The sequence below is a fragment of the Phaeoacremonium minimum genome (assembly GCF_000392275.1).
Source record: "Phaeoacremonium minimum UCRPA7 unplaced genomic scaffold PA7_03_scaffold_597, whole genome shotgun sequence".
In the NCBI taxonomy this organism is placed as follows: Eukaryota; Fungi; Ascomycota; class Sordariomycetes; order Togniniales; family Togniniaceae; genus Phaeoacremonium; species Phaeoacremonium minimum.
Genome location: NW_006921499.1, coordinates 348,476 through 370,232, shown reverse-complemented (window position 1 = coordinate 370,232; position 21,757 = coordinate 348,476). Strand labels below are relative to the sequence as shown.

Below are 21,757 nucleotides of genomic sequence, written 5' to 3'. Positions count from 1 at the left end.
CCAAACCATACGCGGCGCACCCGCCTCTGAGATCCTGGCTAAGCGTCTAGAATGTTCATGTTGTAATCAAATGGGATCCCCTCCAATGCAAAGGGGACATGCTGGTTCTCCCCCCACAGCGGCCACATCTGGTTCCATTCATTGGTCCAGGGTCCTCCAGGGCTCAAGATGTCTTGCGAAGCTGGAGCGTGAGAGCCAGACAGCTCCTGCAGGCTGATTGCCGCCTCGGTGACGTGGTCGGGCGTTGGGTCAGCCGTTGGCTTGTCGGCAGTCTGCAGCAGGTAGTCCGTCTCCGTCGGGGGGTTGGCACCGCAGTCCTGCATCGACTTCTCCAAGGCTATGAAGTCAAATCGAGTCTTGCCCCGGAAGCTGTTGTGGTTCTGGCTGGCGCGCTGATAGAGTGTCTGGCAGTGCCAGATCGTGGTCCACCAGCCCTCGCCCATGGGTAAGACTTTTCGCAGGCGGTCGAGAAAGGCCATGTTCACTGCGAGAGTCGCCGCGGAGTCGGGGCTTCGTCCCAGGTTATATCTAGGATAGCAGTTGATGTAGATGTTGATTGTAGCGGCAGAGAAACTGCAATACCCAGCAAATGGTGTGAGAAGAGAGGCGTCGGCTTGTTCGAGGTCTTCTAAGAGCTTCACAATCTGGACAGCTGAGTCGCTCATTTGACCGACTATATCATTCCAGTAGCCTGGTGGTGCTTCGCTCGGCAAGAAAGGCGGATCGCTAGGCCCAACTGGTGTCGACTCCGGGGATGGGAGAAAAGGGATCCATTCCCTGCCCAGAAATAAGATACTAAGTATGTATCGTTAGCCTTGTAGTTTCTCATCACCCCGAGAAGGCGCATACCATATGTAGTAGATGAGATTCACGTAGGCAAACGCCTCTGCTTGACCCAAGACGGCATGACCCTCAACACCCGTTTCCGGATACCGCAACCGCACGTCCTGGGCCTCTCTCCACCTCGATATCTCATCGTACATCATCCCCCAGGCTGAAGTCTTTAGCCAAGGGCAGTTCTCAGGATCCGACATTCCAGGAAGCCGCCGTCCTCCAGCCAAGACCCAATTGAGTATTCTCGCCCAGATATCGAAGCCCCTGACGAGAACATCATAGTAGTGATCGATATCGCCCTTCATTCCCTCGAGAAGATGCTCTCTCTCGTCGTTTGCATGGCGATGGTCGCTAGACTGTTGAGCAAAGGCAAAGTCCTGCTCACCAATGGGCCAGTCAATCTGCAGGCGCTGCAGCCCATATGCCGCCAGATCGAATGGAACAGACCGGCCGCAGAAAATCAATCTGTCCAAGACATAGCAGCTCCAGATGCTACGGCTGTGGACTTCACGCTCAATCGCAGTAAGCTGACCGGGCTTGACCAAAACCAAGATTGAGTGCATCATCCGAGCTGCCATCCCGCTGAACATCCACCCTCGGTAGGCGTTGGCGGTACTCCACTCGTAGACGGACATGACAACAAGTGTTTGCGCGGTGTAGATGTCCGGCCCATCGATAATTTGGATGTTCTCACGGACATAGCTCGCATACCTATCGGCGGGTAGGTTTGACTTAATGTATCTACCGCATAGAGCAAGTATTGAGGCACAAAGTAATTGCAGTTTTGATCTCGGGAGACACTCCTCCCTATTGTGTGGATTCGATGTTGCATGTTGCCGTACTGCTTTCGTAAATGAGGGAAGATGAAGAAATCTAAATTCAGGAAACTTCCGGCAGAAGGCAGTAGCTGCCTGCAGGACGATAGGGATAGTAAGGCGGCAAAAGATGTTATCTTCGCTGTCTACCACCGTGCTCGACGATGATGGGCTAGAGCTGGTCGGTGGCTGACTAGACCATCCAGGTGCCGTTAGGCCCTTGTTCCTTGAGTTGACACGTCTCAGGATACTTAATTCTGCCACCGGAGATTTCGATACTGCTGTACTTACAATACTGTGCCATTTTTAAGCACAGGGCCGCTTAGCACACAGACTGAAGAGTCGGGTGGTCCTCGCTTGCAGCAGTTGCGGCAAGGGGCTACTCCTTCGTGGTTGCACTTCACTTTCAGCCTTCTACGAAGTTGGCCCGTCAGTCGAATGGATACAAACTCTAGAATACATGAGAACATACCGGCACCGTGCACATGCAATCGTTGTCCGGACCATCGCGTAGCACTAAGCCGGTCGCGTTTACTTCGGGTGCCAGGCCTCGCGTCACTTGGTGAACCTCAAGCGGCAAGCCAAGGTTTTGGCAGTATCTATACAATGTGGCGTTCGTGTTTCTAGTGAATTACAGAACCCTCAGACCCTCACGGTAACTTCGGTTCTGCACAGTTCGGGGGACCAAATCTACGACTTTGAATGATGATCCTGTCAGACCCGATAGCCGTCGGGTTCAGCCTAGACGGGTCTCGGGTCTGAAACCCGGCCATATCCGGTGTGCTGACGGAGTTCAGCCCCATAAATAGCAGTTACTACCACCGTGACTGAGCATGTTGATCAGATAGCCTGTTGGAGTGCCCGAGCAGAGTGAGATTTTGAGTGCCACCTGACTGGCTGCGATCTCGGACATATCACCTCTCTAGGAGAGATCAGCTTTGAAAGACGGAGGCCGGAGGTTCTACTAATCTCCGTAGCTCCCCAACTTCCAATCAAGTGGCTAACATGTGTCCAAACCACAAGCCGAGTGTATACTCTACAGGATCGTCTTGAAACAAGGTTATGACTTGTAGTCCGAGGAAACGTTACGGTCTCATTCAAATCGCGTTATAGCATCGATAGATGATTCCTAAAAAGCAACTAGACCGAACGAATTGATATTCTCTGAAAACAAACATCTGAATAAAGTTGAGCACTGACGCCCTGGTATAAGTTCAAAATACGCCATCATGAGTCGTGACCATCAAATGACATCTGTTATCCATATCTCAACGCCTCTCAGTTACAGTGCTGCTCATTCTCTTCTTATCAGACATATAAGAACCAGGGGTATATGGTTCCGAAGCTTGAAGACCTGGCGCGACATAGGCTGTTGCCTCCCTTGGCACCGGGGAGTAGCGTCTGCGTTTGCAGCATAAACTGTTCATGGTTAGCACATTGCTCTTTGGGTTGGGAATTAGTAGTTGAAGTTGGAAGACATACAAGATTCCGGCGATGAGTCCAGCCAGGAATGGGACGCCCAATCCCACACTCAAGCCGATAATCAACTTGTTCGAGACACCACCTGTCTTACCGTTGATAATGCTGTCAACGTCTCCATCTCCGTCACCACCATCATTCCCAGTAGATGTTGGCGGTGGTGGAACATATGAGACCGGACTGCCTGAGCTCTTGATGAGTGACTTCACGCCAGCACCAAACGGCACCGTCTTGAGAACCGCGTTTGTGATCGATGAGGGGAACACCGCATCTACACCTGACGGAACAGCAGTAACCAAAGTTCTAGTAGAGGTCACCTTGTTGGTGGTCTGAAGAGAAGCAGGGCAGTTGATCAAACCCTCAGAAAGACAGGAGACGCCCTTGTAGACAATTTCCGTGCTGATGGTTGTAGTCGTCACATCACTGTCGTCATCTCTTGCAGAGATAGCAGCTGCAGTGGTGGTTGGCGATGCCTTGCCACTAATAGCACACGCATCAGCCATAGTAGTATAGAAAATCGGAATCTCGGTTTCTGGTGTTGGGCCCCAAGTGCGTGTACCAAGGGCGACGGATGCTCCAGCTTTAGCACCTAGAGCAAGCTGGTACGACTCAACAACGCGAAGCTTGCATTCGTCATCATCACCAGCGAATGACGCTGTGACATTGGTTGAAAACTCGGCGATGTGTGCATACACACCGACTTCCACACCGCCGCTTGCGCTTAGACTAAACACACCAGCTGTGGACATCGCAAAACCGGCATGAAGGCCAACGCGAAGAACAGCTTTCAGAGATGCTCCGGCGCTTTCGATTGTGACAGGAAGAAACTCAAAGTCTCCGCCATTACTAGAAGGATGAGAGTTAGTATAGTGCTAAGCGCTTTAATAAAGATGATATCTTACAAGTCGATGCTGGAAATGTTGTCATCAAACATAGGGATATCAATGGCTAGACCATCATCGAGCTTGATGTGGAAGCCAGTGCTTATGTCAATCTCTCCATCAACTGATAGGATGAGATCAATGTCAAAAATCACGCCAATTTCCAGATTCTCGCCAATAGCGAAGCCGATAGGAGATTCTGATGTGTACAAATTGAGAGTATAAGTAGCTCCAGCGGATAATACAGTGTCGATGAGGACATATAGCTCCATCCCGTCGAACTGGAACTGCAGCTGGCACTCAGGGATATCAGGAATGTCAATGTTAAACTCGACGTCGATGGGCGGGAGATCGAAGTCGTCGACGTCAATTCCATCGGCAAGGTTAGTGGTAACGTTGCCAATATAGTCCTCGACATAGTCAACAACAGTAGTCGTAACATTATCAATCCCTTGTTCCACGTCATCTGTGAAGTTGCCGAATGCGTCACTAACGTCAAAATCGCCATCAATGGTGAGTTGAGCAGTGGCTAGACCCTGGATGTAGCATGTTGTGCAAGTAATGCTGACAGAAGCTTTGGCATTGGCATTATCATCCCCAACTTCTTTCTCACTAGATAGATTATATTGTTAGCAACGATGATGGGTCACAACATTATACTTGAAGGTATAGCTCACTAGCTGAAAAGCACTGCACCATCCCAACTCTTATTCATGGATGTGCTATTCTTGAAGACTGTGTCTCTCTCAGCGAGGGTAAGAGCCCGACGAAGAGCTGTTAAAGTCTCAGAGGTAGACATGCCCGGGGCATTGCGAACCCGGGCAGCTTGAGACGCCAAAGCATGACCAACTGTGGCAGCACTGGCAGAGACCGCCCACAAAAGGGATAGCCCGAGATGATTGAAGTGCATCTCACACCAAGAAGACTTTGTTATGATATGCAAGCTTTTCGAGTATGAAACCGATATTGAGGTGATTCTCTCAAAAAAACTGCGTTACTCAAGCTAGTGATCTAGTAACTAGTCCGTTGTTAATATCACAGCAGGTCTTGGGTGTCTCCTTCTTATATCGAACAAAGCTAATCCCATCTCTCGCATGGCATGTTTGCTCCTGCTCGGCACCAATGCACATTCTTGGGTGCTGTTGTAAAAAGCCACATGAGGGGGCTGCGGCGGCGCTGTAACAGGGCAGGGGGTGTGCAGAACTAGGTGTGAAACCTTGACCCTGCAGCGCAAAAATTGGGGGTTGTGCCAGCTAATTTTCACGCTTTTGAGGCGGAGCTGCGCTTGTCTTCTGGCTGATAAAGCACTTCTAGCCCAAATTGTCAAGCATCCCGGTCGAGATCTAGGGAAATAATCCTACAGCCTCGTGAGGCTACCCTTGCTGACTTTCTACCATCTTGGCTAATCTCACGATATCTTGAAGGATCTTTGGCGACTGACCGTATAGTTTATCATTGATGAGCTTTTGCACTAGTTTTCAAAGACCCCTATAACTTCCGCGATGCGGCGGGAAATCCATGTTGATTCTGGTATACTAGCTTTGCCAAATGTTTGTAATCGCCTTTCATTGCGTCCTGGAGCTAACGCAACAGCAATCATTATTTCGTCGCTGTTGCCAAAAAAGATACCATGCAGACTGGAAACCACACATGTTTTCCGCAAGGGGGCTGTGGATACAATATGCCAAGACCGTCAAGGAGTGAAGCTAAGTTGCCGAAGGCCTTACGCCGCACGCTACAGAATCACCTAACGTTAACGGCTGACGTAAAGATATAGCTTTCCATATCAGGGCTCAGAATTTAAAAAAAAAGGGCGGTTGTTTCATCTCGCGGAACGATCCCGATTACCGCGATGAAAGATGCGCCTCAAGAGCGATATGGCTAGGTTACTACAAAATAATGAGAGGTTTCTCCAAATTGTGCGATTCTGACTTGCCTATATCCATACTACCTACCAAGCCAGGTAAATGAGTTGCCATATGGCGCCAACTTCGCTTTATCGCGTGTTTTGCTGAACCTCGTCAAGGCATCTTTTATCTAGCCCTCGTGCTGAACAACTGAGGTGTGCATGCCCCCTCCTCAGGGAGCCTTGGCAGCTTCAACAACCGTGTCACGGCCTACAGGCCTACAGCCAAGGTGGCTGAGGTGTTGTTGGTGACAGACCTGCAGGTGAAACCCACATCACGCAATCTCCTGCCATTGTCGGTGTAGTGGGGACCTGCGGCGTGTGCGTTGGAGGATCAGGCTGAGGCCCACATTGGGGGCGGAAACTCGGCATTAAAGATACTGAAGTCGTTTGGGCTATGCCATTCTGTGCCGGGAGAGTACAGCTCTCAATACTGTTAGAAAAGTCCGGCATTCTGTGTTGCCCAAAGCAGCAACACTAGTCCTTTCCCATGCAGAGCCCCAGCCCCAAAGGCACATATCACTACACTCTCTAAATTTAGAAATGCAGTTGCATAACCCGAAAGGGATTTGTGCCCGCCGTTTAGCACGCGGGAAGTTACTCGGGGTCCAGACGGCAGGGCACTCCCGCTGCCACAAGCCTGTCGAACAACACCGAATCAGTCATTCTGGATGCCATTGGCACACCGCAGCAGATCGACTACACTGAGTGCTTACTTCACAGCCTTCTCCGACTAGCATTGAAGAAGACAACACTGCGGTGCGGAACATCAATTAATATCATGCTGCACTGTAAAGCTCATGGGAATGCCTCGAAGGGGGCATCTATACCATCCTATTATGCGCCTCACACCTTGGCATTCTGAGCTGAATACTAGAAACGATATTTGATCTATTCGTCGACTGTGGAACTTGAAGTGCGGTCTAGCCGAATAATTGTCACAATCCCGTTATGCCAAAGAAAACCCTGCCTTGAGATCATGTCTTCCCCCTGTGCTCGGTATCCGAGCCCATCAAGTCTTTGAAACTGTACGAGCGCTACTTTGTAGGTTATCACTGAGCTTACTTACAAGAGCTATTCAAATTTGCAAACTACCTTAAATGTTTGTTTCGTTGACGAGCATGAGGCCCAGAAATCAATTAGGCTCGGCTCACACTTGTTACACTTGTTAGCTCAGTAGTTACTCTTGTTGTTCCTTGTACTTTTTCTTTCTCTATGTTGACGCATTTCCAATAAGGGTTATCTCAGCCATTCTGCAGATGACTGACAAAACCAATAGAATTTTCTACATCACGTTTGCAGCATCAGACCTGCAGAGGGGGCCATTCTGCGTTGGCAATCCGTCAGCTGTTCTAACCACCCAATCTTCGCTGCCCACAGTTGTGGGTGCCCAAAACAAGCCCCACGGGTCCCGAGCCTTCTTAATTGCCAGCAGCTTGTCGTAGTTTGATCCGAAAAAGCTTTGCTGCCAATTGGGTTCTTGCACGTCAGCTTCGTTGAGATATGATCCTGCACCAGGTGTGACTGCCCGAATTTTGTCCATGTAACTATTGAAAGTTGCATGAGCATTCTTCAACGCCTGAGCTGGCAGCCCTGTTGCTGGGGCCATGTCGAAGAAGTCTGCATGCATCAACGTATTCCGGAAGGCTGGATTCACAGCGCTACCTCCCGGATATCCAGCAGTCTTCTCTGTCGGAGCAACCTGGACCCCGTGAAATGAATATCCAGCCTCTATCACTTGACGCATTGCGGTCATTGTTTCCTCAAATAGCGTATCGTTCTCCCAATTCTGCCTTGGCATCAGCCGTGTGGCAAATCGGATGTTACCTGGCGCATCACCCTCTCCTTTCCGTGTGTCTCCCCAGCTGAGAGAAGTTACAGGTTGACTATTGTTCACGGGTATACCAATTTCTTTGAGATCATCAAAAAGCGGTTGCACAAATTCATAAGCCTCTTGCTTTGACATGCCTGGCATTTCGAGAGTCGTGGTGAAACTAAAGCTGGTGTTGCTCAAAGCGGTAACATAGCTGTAGCCGGTGCCACCAGCATCACAGAGTTTAGTGCCGAACTTGAAGTACGCGTTAACGCCACGCCAGAACGTTTCAGGATCTTGAACGGTCACTGGCGGAGTGTATGAGAAGTTACCTGGGAAAGTGAGGTTTGTTGGGATAGAAATGTTGAAAGGATTTGATGTGTTGGATGGTGGTAAGGTGAAGTTTAATGGATTTGACGTGTTGAAAGGAGGTATTGTGAAGTTGAAGGGAAATGAGCCGTTAGGAGGAATAGAGAAATTACCCCATCCGGGCGTTGAGAAGCTTCCCGCCATAAAATTGATAGCAGATTCTGTCACCTCGATTGGAGGATATGCTTTGACAATGGCAGATGTGACAACACCATAAGTTCCTGAAAAATAGCGTTAGTATCCCAAGACATTTCATTAGTCTACTAAACTGTTTACCTGGACCACCTCCTCGCAGGGCATAAAATAAGTCAGTATTGGTTGTTGTGTTTGCGGTAAGCAGTCTTCCGTCGGCCGTCACCACCTCTAAGGAAAGCACTTGGTCTGAACCTAGACCATAGACAGAGCTTAGGGTATTGTGACCACCAGCGGACATCCACCCGCCATATGCACCAACTGTGCTGCCGCCTGGTACGACTAAGGTCATGTTGTACTGAGCCATATATGCATATAACTCCCATGCCTCAAGACCTGCGCCAACTCTTGCAGCCATTCCCGAGTACTCTCCTTGACTGTATTCCGGAAGGAATTCAAAACTTTTCAAGTAGTGAGTCCAGATACTAAGTGCTCCATATCCAGTTGATCGTCCAGCGAAGTCATGTCCCGTGTTTCTATGACATATATGAGACAAGCGATCGGAATGATGAACTTCAAACATACTTAATTACCAGCCGCAGATTCTTATTTCTGGCAAAGTTGACTGTCGCTTGTATGTGCTGTACTGTTGTGACATTGACGACATATACTGGAAAGCCACCTTGGGTACACGAGCCTACTGGGGTGAAGGTGGCGGGACATGTGCTCCCTTGTGGCCATTCAGTCAACACCGTTAGTGGGTCATTTAGATAGAAACGACTATCAAAAGAGCTGAACAAGAGTGATATACACTTAGTCATGTCTCTTGAAGGGCCAGGATAGCACACAGCGGCCGGAGGAGCGGGTTGCAGCAAGACGCCGCCCAGCGAAGAATTGAACATGGTCCAATCATCGAGTGATGGCCATCCATCACTGCCTGGATGCTCTCTGCAAGTTGATCCACTATAATTAGAGCTCGGAATAGAGCTATCACCAAAAGCTACCGCAGGGAACTTGTTAGCTTCTTCTTCTGTGAGTTGTATTGATTCCCAGGGAAAGTTTTCGGAAGCAGCCAAGTACAACAGCTCGAAAGCTGCGACGTATCCTAAGAGTCTCATCTTCGCAGGGGGACAATTGCCGTATATCTTCCTAAACCAGAAAGCTTTTCACAGGTTGCAAGAACATTCTCAGCAGCAATGAGAGCTGACGCTTGTATGTATTATACTAATGGCATCCCTGTTGGCGCTGATGTGGAAATATGGCCGACTTGTCCGGGAAATAAATCCCGAGCCGCTGCAAGAGCAAGCTACCCGTGCCGAGTATTTTATCCACAAAGTGCCTCAAGCAAACATATATTGCGTGCCGATAAACATGCGTGGGCAATACTCACGAGTCTTTCGATCTCCTACGAGTGCGCATACTAGCTTTTTGTCTCTGGACGAGATTGAAAAGAAAATATGCATTTACATGCGCAATTGAATGGGACGTTCTTCTAGCGAGCTTTTACTTAGCTATGTTCTTTTACCCGTCTAGGACCGCAATGCTCATGCAGGTTCAGTGCAGGTGGTTGCGACCATTGAAAATTGAACTTTATTACTGTCTATATGATCTGCCTTGGCACTTGATATGGGTGACGAGACCGGGCTACTCCAACGCCTTCGTCTTGGCGTTTTATCTGATGATCGAGAACATTGATCACTTCATTGTTTGAGATGAAGCTCAACTAGTCTTCTCTGGTATTGTATATTTAAGACGATGAGAAACGACAGATTTCAACTAGGCTTTTGTATTCACCAGTCGTTCTCGAGTGCTCTAAGTAGTGCTATGCAGCATAAGAGCAAGATTTGCTGAAATCATAGTTTGATTGTATTATTTACCCGGTAGATAACCCTGAGATTCGCAGGAGGAATGTGAATCAGGTGCCGCGAATTTGAAGCCACAGCTGGTCATTTTACTCCGAAGCTCAGCCGTCGGGTTGCCCCTGTCTGAGTGCGGGGGCTGAAGGCTGGCTGAAGACTGGCTGAGCCTGGAAGTCAAGCAAGCCAACGACAAAAATCTGACACAAAGAGTCGTGATTGGATAAGTTTTTCAAGAAGAACCATCTATTTATACGGAGAAAGCGTCTTGGCGATCATAGCCAGTCTCAGAAGAACGTATTATGTCAATCCACGAGGCCGTAGGGCTGACGGAAAACAGCCCCGTTGATCAGGCAAGGCGCCACAGCTACACATAAATATCGTATAGATGTCTCGGAGGACTAAGTTAGCGAATTTAATATTGAAGTCATGGGCCCTTCAATAAGGCGTCAGTCTCTTATAAAAGTCACGCCAGTCGCTCCAATGGATTAGAGGCCTTCTGTTTTGTCTTGTAGAATGAAATCTACTTTGACTTTCGTAAATTGAGATCTCAATCACTTATCGACAAGAAGACAGGATGAAGCCGTATTCTGTGTTGGCTCTAGCCGCCACAAGCGCAGCTTGGCATATCGTGAGTGGCATCTTATGCCCAACTAGACAGCCTTGAAGTGACAACCTGAATAGCCGTTAGTTGTGCGCCAAACATCAGTAGGCACAGATCAGCCGCGGCCGACATCATCTGTGGACGCAGGATCCTCGGTTGCCAGCGCTACAGCAACAAACACGACATCGTCCCGGAGGGGCCTTGGTGGACCAAGCAAGCCGCTGACGGCAACGGAATTTCTTACACCATCTGCCACATTGGATTGGTCAACTATTGTTACGGTAGACTTGCCGAATCTAGCATCACCCCCTGTTCCAACCGGAAACTCCAACGCAACCAGAGCCAGAATGGTTCGAAGGGGGTTGCGCGTAGAAGAACGATCAGAGGTTCAGAACCGAGCGGACGCAACTGCTGTTGACTGGCGCAGATATTACGGACTGAATTGGCTCACAAGTGTCCAAGATCAAGGACGTTGTGGATCTTGCTGGACGTTCGCTGCTGTGGCTTTGGCCGAAACTCAAGCTCGGATTGAGCACGGTGTCTGGAATAAGAGAAGTGAAGCTGATTTACACGATCAAATGGGATGGAAGTATGTCCCCTCTTTCAATACTGTGAACGTTAATAGAGACCTAACGTACCTCGCATAGTTGTATACAAGGTGGGTGGGTGGAAGTAGCCTTGGACTACTCTCTCAACAATGGTCTTGGTATAGCTGATGTCCAATGCGATGTCTATACCCAAGACGATCAGCCCTGGTCTACCTGTGAGGACCGGGTCGGTCGGTCGCTGAAGTTTCCCAGATGGACTGGGGTTGCCGACGTTGACGACCAAAAGACTTGGCTCAATGAAGTCGGCCCATTGGCTGCTTGTTTCAGCGTATTCAACGATTTCTACTCTTTCAATTTCGCCTCTGGTGCAGCGTATAAATATGATGAAACATCCACTTATGTTGGAGGTCATTGCGTACTTATCGTTGGCTACGATGACGAAATCGGCGGGTGGCTATTCCGCAACTCATGGAGCTCGAGTTTCGGAATGGCAGGCTACGGATACATCGCGTAGGTTCTTTATCTTGACCAGAGGAGTATATGACTAATATCTCTAGTTATGGAACGGCGGCAATCGATGTTTGGGAGAAATTTGGCATTAATAATATGGCTATAGATCCCTGGGTCAAGAAGAGGCACCATAATGGTAATCTGTATGTAATTTGGCCATTGGCAAGTTTTAGCTCGTAAACTGACACTGAGTTGCCAGATACCAGTCAAGAAACGGAGTCACACATCGAAATTTTGAACTCCTCCGGTCAAATACCGACAGTGGCCTTCAAGTCGTTCACCGAGATGGAGAGCCTCCTTTCACTTGGCAATTCGATGGCAATCTCTATGATTCTCTCACTGTATTTGGCCAGCCAACTATCACTGGGTCATCTTTCAGCGATGATCTTGAAGTAGTCTATGTTACTACTACCGGCGGTCTTGCTCATTGGTACTTCTCCCAACGAAAGAACGATTGGCTGTTTGCAGGGTACGATAATGGATTTTGGAACGGACAACAACATTACAGCCCAATATACTTTTATCAATCATTGCAAGGTTATCCCGGATTTGCCCAGACAGACGACTCGGCATTTTCATTAGTAGTCAGAACAAGTGATGGAGCGTTAGCAGAGGTAGATACTTCTTTTTCCACTTGTAATGAAGCAGTTTTGTCTAACATGTATGAAGTATATTCGAAACGCTGAGACAGGCCATTGGATTCTCGACGCAGCGAGCATCATTTCCCCAGCCGGAAGTATCAGACAATCCGGGCCCTCTCTTGTTCAGTCAAATATCAATCTCGACATTTATGATGAGACTAGTCAGGGGAATGTCTATGTTGTGGCTGTCTTGGAGACTGGCCAGATGCAGCTGTTCTGGCGCACTGCAGGGGCGACTGGTGAAGAGGCGTGGGCTCCTTCAGAGATCTTCGGTAGTTGTATCGAGCACACTCCCCCGGTGATGATCCAGGACTTCTGGCGGACAGATGACGAGCGATCGCCGGGCGGATTCCAGCTTCTGGTTGCAGTACATGGACAAGTGCAGCACTGGCAGCGCGTCAACAACGATATATATACTAACCCTCCATCAAGCGGCGGCGCCGGACCCTGGGCTCACGTTTTGACATTCGGCAGCGATATTAAACACGTTTGGGGACTAGTGCATGGAAGCTTTGCGCAAAGCTTAGAGGCTGTAGTTGAAGATACGAACGGTGATATGTGGCATTGGCAGTATACCAATGCAGGATGGACGCAAATGGCCAAGGTGCCAGGAGTTGCAGTGCCGTAGGAATATCAGGCAATGCGCCTAGCGTGTGGTGGAGAACGTTATGAACCATGTCTTAGATGAACTTATGTAGCTGAATTTGAATGATTTATCAACTTTATTTCAGTACAACGAACGATCTTACATAGCTGAAAAACGAAGTGGTCTGGATTGTGCTGTCCTTCCTGCACGATCTTCGACACCGAGATCAAGGTGCCGGGGCACAAAGGCACTGTTGAAAAATAGTAATAGAATTTTTGAATAAAATAGCATCAATGATGTCATTCAAGAAGGAATTATGTGCATGGAAAGATGTATATACATTGTCAGATGCTGGCAAGACTGTGAGGGGCTGGTTGTCAGAAAGTGTTTCTGAGGGACTACATATGTAATGCAGCAAGCCCACTCGCATCCCTTACCTCCTTAACAGCTGGTTGAAAGACCGGTGACCGTGCAGTATGTGCCGTCCGCGCCTGACCCAATCTTGGTGGGCTCATCGCCATCATTGTTTCCGGTATAACGATCGCAGCTCTTTCCATCATCCTGGCAGCAGTTGGTGATTGAGCAAGTATCACCATAGTTGGTGTTAATTCCACAAAGTACTCCACCATCATGAGCAACAACATTGTTCATGATGATATGGCGAGCACCTCCATTGTTGCTGCAGTTGCCGCAGCTACGGACCACTTTGCCATAATCGTTGGCGTAGAAGTTCTTCACATTGACAGTGCCAAAGCCATTGAACTGGATGATCTTGTCGGCAGCATGGAAAGCGCCTCCGCCGTTGATGTTGGAGGTACCGCTGGATTGTTTGAGAGTCCTGCCTCACGTTAGCTGCCGGATGCGCTAAAGGGCACAGAGAACATAAAGCTTACAGAGCATCTTCGCAGACATCCTCCCACCAGACGTTGGTCAATGTGCTGCATGTGAGTTAGCAGGTTTGTTCTAACATTCAAACACCCAAGCCTGAAGCAGTTGCTCACCATGTTCCCTTGCAGTGTACACCCTCGGCCTGATTGGGTCCAATAATGACATTGGAAAGACTTGCTCCATCTTCCAAGACAAACATGGCATCGGCTTCTCCAGTCTCAGTCTGTTCTTCGCAGACCTTGGCTATTACGAGTTAGACAGACCAAATCATTGAAGCACACCGGGATAGATCTTACGGTTTCGGTCATATTTCTTCATACCACCATCGAACGAGCCGCTGACTGTAATTGCCTTTGAAGTGGAAGTAGCCCCCGACGATGCTGGTAAAGTGGTTGTCACGCCTGTTGGAGCTGCCGTAATCGTGGTCTTCAGTGTCGTGGATGTCGTCTTAGCAGTGGTGGTAGGGGTCGAGCCCGACCCTCCAGTCCAATAGCAGGAGCACTCCTTGGAGATTTGACTTGGCTTATTGGAACAGTTAGAGGCCCAAGCCGGAAGACCAGTAGTTGCTGTCACGCTACTCTGGGTGAAGGTGGCACAAAATGGGGATGCAGTTGCCTGGTTCGCACTGATGTAGCTGGCGCAAGCATTGGAGTCAGGGTTTGCACAACCCATGACAACCGGCAGCAGGGCTATCAGCGAGTAGCGATACATTTTTACAGAAGAGTTCGTTGAGTTCTAGACTTGGAAGCTCGACTTTTCCAGTTAAGTATTTTGATATCCTTGGGCGTGAACAACTTGGAGTGGACGAGCATCTATTTATCATCAAAATCTTTTCATTTGAGGGCACCTGTCATTGAGAAGCCATTCCAACGGCCCAGACACGCCTTGCAATCAACTGCTGAGGGCCCATGATTCGAGGGATCCTTGTCTCCGTGAGATTCCCACCAGTCAAGCCCCGTGTTTCATCAATCATCACTTCGAAAACATCATGTCTTGGCGTAGCTGACGCCGCAATCCCTCTCGTACCGAGTAACAGGTGACGTGGGGCGTCAATTCCTTGTCTGTCACTTGGAAAGATGAACGAGCCAAGCTTTTTGTTGGGCCAAGCTTTTCTTCAGGCGACGGCCACCTGCTGCAACCTACCAGTCATGGTGGCAGGGTGACATAGAGGCGTCTAGGTGCAAAGTGGTGAGGGACTTCGCATTCCAACCCCGGACCGTATTCGATAATTTGTGGAAAGCTGCTGGGCTGCATGGTCTTTATAGCTTGCCAAGACCCTACTATTGCGGATTATCATCCTCCTGAACCACTCTTGGAGGCGTTGCGTAGGTATGCCCTTTAGCGAAGGAGGGGTCTTGTAATAGGGGTTCACCTGGGGGCGTTAGGTCCAATCATAGGCAGATCTCCTTGGCGGACAAACAAAACCGCGTGCTGTACCCCGGATTTTTGCGGATGCCTTGGTGCTGCAGGTTCACCCGAATAAGAGGAAGTATTCCTATTTTGTGGACGGGAAAATGCGCACGTCATCTGAAAGCCACCAATCGCCTTCAGCTGCACGCAGAGCCTCTCCATTTTAAGTCCCTAAAATGTGAGAATGGGCTTAGAAAGTCCCCTCCATTGATAAGACAACGAAGTTTCGGGGCAGGAAAAGGCTAGCTTCACGGGAAGTGGCGGAGAACTGTAACCCCTTAATCTTCTGGAGCGACACCATCTTCATTATCCCGTAACACCTGTCTAGGCTGTCTTATCAGTTTCTGACAGCCTCATAGCCTGTCATGTCGAAAAGGATTCGTAATAGCGCCAACTAAGGGTCTAGAGTGGCCTGAAGAGACATTTGAACCGCGTAATTACATACGTGTGTAGTACGGATCTGTACGACAATGAGGCCAAGTTTATCAGTTGGCTGTTTCTCAATGGAAATACAGCAAGCTTTGACACTGCCACCCCCCAGCCGCAGAAGGATGTGACGCATGCTACATACCTACAAATACTCCGATTTAATACAATAGAAGACCGCGGTTGCTGTACGAGGAACATAAGCCCGCGAGACTAACATCAATGGGAATACTACGGATTCCCTTGAAAAGTCTTGTAGACATCCTAGTACTACGCCACTGGAGTGTGAACTGCTCCTTGCCAAACATCTCTGATGAATACTTGGCCATCATCTGTTTCTAGCCAAGCGATCTTGTCTAAAATCTGCCTCCACGGCCAGACTGTCAGTGATTTCCCCGATAATCTCCAATCACGGATCCAATCATCTAACCAGTCTCCAGAAGAACGATTCACTGTGTCAGCATCACTATCCGAGTCATCCGACAGCCCCCATCTTGTAGTTCCAATGGTGAGGACATAGGCACTAATGACTATTGTCCACAGCCATATCTCTCTTTGATCAGATAGACTTTCTTTTTGTTGTCCATGGACCGATCTCGGCTTATGAACGCTTGCTTGAGTAGAGACACAAAGTCTTTTAGTCATGGATATTGTGCTTTCTTTTCCAAAACTCGTCTTATTGCGAAAACGCCCTTTCTCAAGTAGCCACTTCAGATGGATGTGATCACAGCGATGGATTTTCTGTTCATTGTTCATCGACTGATAGAGGGTATCACGGAGAATTTCGCAAACAAAGTGCGCGTAAAGGTATGATACATCTGTCCATACCCGCTGCCCATTTTCGACGCCTAGCTGTTGGGATAGGCTGTGACTGGCAGCAATTTCAACATGAAAAAGTGCGGCAAAGATGAGACAGGCACCCCTGTTGACAGATTAGTTGACCACACATCTTGCTGGACTAGATTCAAGGGTAAGGCGGTTTCGCAGTATAGGTCTGTACATGAACGCGAGAAGTAGACTCACATGACCGTAATTCTTCTGACAAGGTTTATGTACAGACGAGGTCCGGTAATTCTCTCATTCTGGTCGAGGATTGCAAATAGACCCCGAAGATGAGCATCTGCTTCTAAAATATCACCACACCATAACTATGTATAATTAGCACGTTATAGATTGTCTAGAATCTGAGCAATGCCTACATCGGTGTAAACAAGACCTGAAACAACGCTTGCAACCCAATCTGATAGCTCATCTCTCTCTTCGACCTCTTGCTTCACAGCCTTTAGCACTTCGATCTTATGTATAAGTGAGGTTTGCTCTATGACTTTGTTATTGAACCCTTGATTAATGGACTGGTGCCCGGCCGCCATGAGTAACGCCGTACGGAACCATGGTGGATTGATGATGTCTAAACCAGTTGAGTACGGATGATTTGGGAAAGCAACACGAATGCTATTTCTGTTATATAGAACTAACATGCAACCAGGATTGAATTAGTCCCGTCTCTATCCGCATTCAACAGAGCGCGAGGACCTACAGTGTTGCCAAAGCTCGCCTGATATACCTACCATTTCCACAGGCATAGTACCGAAAGGGTCACTTGATAGACCTAGTGGAGATTTGAGACGTGAGTGATGGAACTTTAATAAGGTTTGGCCTTGAGCCCTCATATCATTGCTGCTCTTATTGACAGCACAGGCTAGAATGTAAACGCAGCGAGTCCCCGAACGTAAACATTGTACACTTCCTCGGTGAAAGTACATTAGCAAAAGGTGCATTCGGGTTGTTTGGGCTCCGTTTTGTCAACGCACCATATTGGCCGCTGTTCACCACATTTAAGAAGACGATGATTGCACGCAGCACACCCATTTCGACCTTTCTTATGTAAGCGCCTTCTTCGGTGACCAGTATTGGTATAGGAGCTCGACATTCTCTTCGGAACGTGCTTGGGGTTCGTTCCCTGAGATTTCTGTCCCGCCGCAGTGCTCACTTGGCAACAATCAGAGGCGACGAAATCTATGATCAAAGAATCTTTGATGGTCCTATCTTACCAAAAACCTTTCTGAGATATCTTTTGATAACTTCGTAGAATGGTTGGCCCTAGAGCTGATTAACCAAAGTCAAAGTTATGTGATCTGTTATACTATTGATACGGCTTCAGGAAAGCCCGCAAAGATCTTCCGCCACCCCACGCGGCTCGTTAGAACAGAATAGAAAAAGGGTGAGTAAGCCGTCATGGTAGTACAAACAAGCCACTATTCCAATAGTGGCGGCCGACCCAAATCGCCCCCATCACCAGCATTGGTCTTGGTGTTAGTTTGCAGAACAATATCTGGTTTACTCTAACCGCATGAAATCATAAGAGGAAGTTTTGACATGCGCATGATACTGTATTCTGATACGACTTTGCCCTTATTATAATTTTCGTGCTTTCTCGCACTGGCAGAAATACTTCAGAGTTTGCAAACCTGCCCGCCACATACCGTCATTGTGTGTACATAACGGAGCTTCCCGCCTTCAAGCCTAAACTCGTGGCTATCAGCAGCCATCATCATATGCTCCCAGACACAAAATATGCTGACTGATCCCATCGACTCATCAATAACGTATCGTCTGTGCGTGTTTGGTGCCTGATTATGATTCGATGGGATGCCAGGTTTGCAAGAATCATCTGACTTCCCCGTACCGGTATAGGCGCTTCCCTCTAGCCTGACGCAAGGAGTACCCCAAGGCACCGCATTTGCGGCAGTCGCATTACTCCACATGTCGAGGTATGCATCACCTGCGGCCTGAATTGCGGCTCTGTCGTCGCGTTTTCCCTCGGGGATAATGTCCCACTTCTCCTGTTGAACATACTGTAGTGTTTTCTTGGCATCGAACAGCCAAGAGTTTTTGGTAGAAGCAATGGTATCAATCAATATGATTCTCATGTTCTCATCATGGTGAATTTGCGTTCCGATTACATATTGGTTTGCGGCATCTGCGGCTGATATAATCTCCGAATACGTTGCGCATGTCGTCATGTCAACATTAGTACGCTGGTGGTCTATTTTCAGAGATTTGCTCAAAACCCCTGTCTTCACATCAACTTCTTTGTTGTTCTCCTGATATGTCCAATTCGAAGCTAGAAAACCCTGTATAGCAGTAAGCTGTCCGGTGGTCTGAGACGCGATATATGCGTTGGCTGCCTCGATGAGAGCACTGCGGTTGCATTCGATTTGATTGAAGACTAACGGTGCGGCAAGCACTTGGGATAGTGCTGCCACGGAAATGATCAATCGTTCCAGGAAGGCCTTCATCGCAATAATTTGAGCTTGAAACTCGCAACTAATCTAGTGAATGGCTAACGAGTTTAGAAAGACGAGTAGCACATTCTGCTGAAAGGGAGATTTAGGATTTTAGACCATCTTCCGAAATACGAGTATCATAGAGACAGAGTGCCAAAGGGGGCTTCACTGAAATGCATTTGTCTGGATCAACTGCCGAGTGGGGAGCCAAGGCAACTTTGCAATCAGCCTTTGCGGCAAAATAGGGTCCCCGCGGTGTCCATCAAAGTTTTACAAGTCTACCTTTGAACACGGAATGCATAGAGTGTTGAGCCTAGTGGCGATGAACACGATGTCTAGTTCCCTTTGTAAACAGTCATTTTTGGTCCTGGTGATGAAGACTTAGGCTTATTGATTTGCTGATAACCTGGCCTATGAAGCGGTGAATTTTGTTAAATTTAGTTGATTCCCGCCTGAGGCTAACAAGTAGGGTCCAGCTCTATAACACTGAAAAGACAGCAATATATGCTTGCCAGCGATTTAGCCTGGTGGAAGCGGGTACAAAGTTGCACCAGCTGCTACATATCTGTCTTCAGACCAGTCTAAACGAAAATTATTCTTTTCAAAAAACGACGTGATAGAATCCTGTTCTGTTTGAACTCATCGCAAGTGTGTTACTCTTAAAATGGACGTGTTTATGTAACCAAACGGAGTCGCCGAGTGACAGTTCAATTGCCCTCGTCTCGTCCATTTTTTCAAATGACATCATGGCGCTCAAGACAACCGTTATGGAGGCCAAAAAGGCACGAGGACTACAGCGGTGCATTTGATTGAGCACTGTTCGGTCAATGATCAACCAGCGCGTGCGATAAATGGTCAGGTCAGTTTGTTCATGATCCCGGGCTCCTCCTCGATCCGCCGTTGGAGCCGGAGTAGCCAAGAGGTCCCAGCATGTGACGGGCGGAGTGCGGGCTCCATCGATCCCAGCCTATAGCTGTGGGGTGATTTTCGGTACGAACTTTGGGCCGCCGGCGGTCGGTCGACTAGTTGTCCCGGGATGAAACACTCTGCCGTGGAGCTAAAGCAACGCACGGTTTCAAGGACACGCTTCATCACAACAGCTTCCAGAACTCGCAGGTTCGAGTGAGTGAGTCCAGAGCGAATCTGACTCTGAAGCTACGTGTGCACTACGCGAACGCGGCATGACTATGGTGACTCCATCGATACCAAAACAGATGAAGGCTTGGGTGGTCACCAAGAATGGACCACCTAGTGATGCGTTGACGCTGCGGACGGACTACCCGACTCCAGCTCCGCCAAAGGGATCCAACATCATGGTGAAGGTCTCTTACGCAGCACTCAATCCGGCCGACGTGCATTTCATGCTGCACCTTTCGAATTGGATACCGTTCAGGCATAATCCGCACCCGGGTCTCGATTTTGTCGGCACTGTTGTCCAGGCTGGCCCTTCGGCAGAGCTTGAAGTTGGGGCTGAAGTCGGCGGAGCTGTGAATGTCAGCTCTGTGGCGTTTGGCAAAGGATCGCTGGCCGAGTATATCGTCATTCCGTCCGACATTGTTGCACGCAGACCGAAGAGTCTTGAAATGCGACAAGCGGCTGGCGCTCTAGGCGTGGCAGGGCAGACGACTGCGCTTGTCCTGGGCGAGGCCAACGTGAAGGCAGGGGACAAAGTGCTAGTCAACGGGGCTAGTGGTGGTGTTGGCTCAGTGCTTGTCCAAATTGTTAAAGGCCTGGGCGCCACAGTGTACGGCGTCTGCTCTGAAGCGAATGCCGACATGGTCAAACGGCTTGGTGCGGATCATGTGAGTCTTCTCTGAATCAGCCTCAATTACCGTCACTAACTACGGCAGATCATTGATTACAAGGCACACAAATCACTCTACAGCTTCCTTACCCAGGAACATGGCGATGCACCATTCAACCTCATGATCGACTGCGTTGGTGATCAACCACTTTTCACTGAGCCAACTAAGTATCTCAGGCCAGAAGGTCTCTTTATCTGCATTGTTGGTGGTCGTTCACAGGGTATTGTACCTTATTTCAAGAACAAGATTCTGCCTGTTGCCTTAGGCGGCACGCCTCGACAGTATCGCATCCTTGGTTTGTCGCCTTCCGGAGCTTTCGCTGGTGTCGCAGCAAAATGGGCCAACGATGGTCTCTTGAAGGAGATTCCGATAGATATGGAATGCCCAATGGAAAATGCAATCCAAGTAAGTGACTCCCAGTGCCCCTGGAAGTCCTCGAAATATATGTATGACTAACGTGAGATTAGGGTTATGAGCGTGTTGTGAGTAAGAGATCAAGAGGCAAGGTAGTTGTCAAAGTGTCTTAGACATTTCATGAATATCTCCTTGAAGATTTTAAGTTGCCAGCTGGGTCATGTATCATAATTATCCCCGGAAGATCGACGTTATTCATTGTGGCTATACGAGAGTACTAGTTGAGTACCCATGTGTGAAAGAAGTTGTCGTATGTAGTTTGGACGAAAAGAGCCTGCGCCATGAGAAATCAAATCTGTCCAAACGCAAGACTCTCGATGGAGGCATTGACGCAAATGCATTCAATAGCTTCTTTCCCTTTCCTTTGGCCTGTTTCTAAGGTGGAACTGAAGTATGTATCACTAATCAAATGTACTTATCCATGTGAAAAGGTTCCAAGGACTTTGAATCCAGTTATTCTTCCGCTCCCCTCGTGACCATGCAGAGGTTCGGGTAGTTAGTGGTGTAACCCATGTTCTATCCACTCACGATTGTTGTGACTGAGTAAGCCCCA

At 48.5% G+C, this 21,757-nt stretch overlaps 4 protein-coding genes across 4 annotated transcripts; 1 reads left to right on the top strand and 3 right to left on the bottom strand.

Annotated features, from left to right (window-relative positions):
• Positions 1 to 38: 38 nt before the first annotated feature.
• UCRPA7_8531 (putative fungal specific transcription protein) lies at positions 39 to 2,156 on the bottom strand (the record flags this gene model as incomplete). The annotated part of the gene is made up of 3 exons (XM_007921043.1): positions 39 to 726; positions 850 to 1,545; positions 2,122 to 2,156. 3 exons carry the CDS (start codon positions 2,154 to 2,156, stop codon positions 39 to 41), a joined length of 1,419 nt encoding a protein of 472 aa, XP_007919234.1.
• An 801-nt stretch (positions 2,157 to 2,957) lies between these two features.
• Positions 2,958 to 4,808, bottom strand: UCRPA7_8530 (hypothetical protein; the record flags this gene model as incomplete). Its single annotated transcript, XM_007921042.1, has 4 exons — positions 2,958 to 3,068; positions 3,128 to 3,974; positions 4,031 to 4,621; positions 4,687 to 4,808. The coding sequence occupies 4 exons, from the start codon at positions 4,806 to 4,808 to the stop codon at positions 2,958 to 2,960; spliced, it is 1,671 nt and encodes a 556-aa protein (XP_007919233.1).
• An 8,607-nt stretch (positions 4,809 to 13,415) lies between these two features.
• Positions 13,416 to 14,180, bottom strand: UCRPA7_8529 (putative pectate lyase protein; the record flags this gene model as incomplete). The annotated part of the gene is made up of 4 exons (XM_007921041.1): positions 13,416 to 13,812; positions 13,868 to 13,912; positions 13,976 to 14,105; positions 14,159 to 14,180. 4 exons carry the CDS (start codon positions 14,178 to 14,180, stop codon positions 13,416 to 13,418), a joined length of 594 nt encoding a protein of 197 aa, XP_007919232.1.
• A 5,992-nt stretch (positions 14,181 to 20,172) lies between these two features.
• On the top strand, positions 20,173 to 21,317 carry UCRPA7_8528 (putative zinc alcohol protein; the record flags this gene model as incomplete). Its single annotated transcript, XM_007921040.1, has 3 exons — positions 20,173 to 20,787; positions 20,836 to 21,195; positions 21,258 to 21,317. 3 exons carry the CDS (start codon positions 20,173 to 20,175, stop codon positions 21,315 to 21,317), a joined length of 1,035 nt encoding a protein of 344 aa, XP_007919231.1.
• Positions 21,318 to 21,757: the final 440 nt, after the last annotated feature.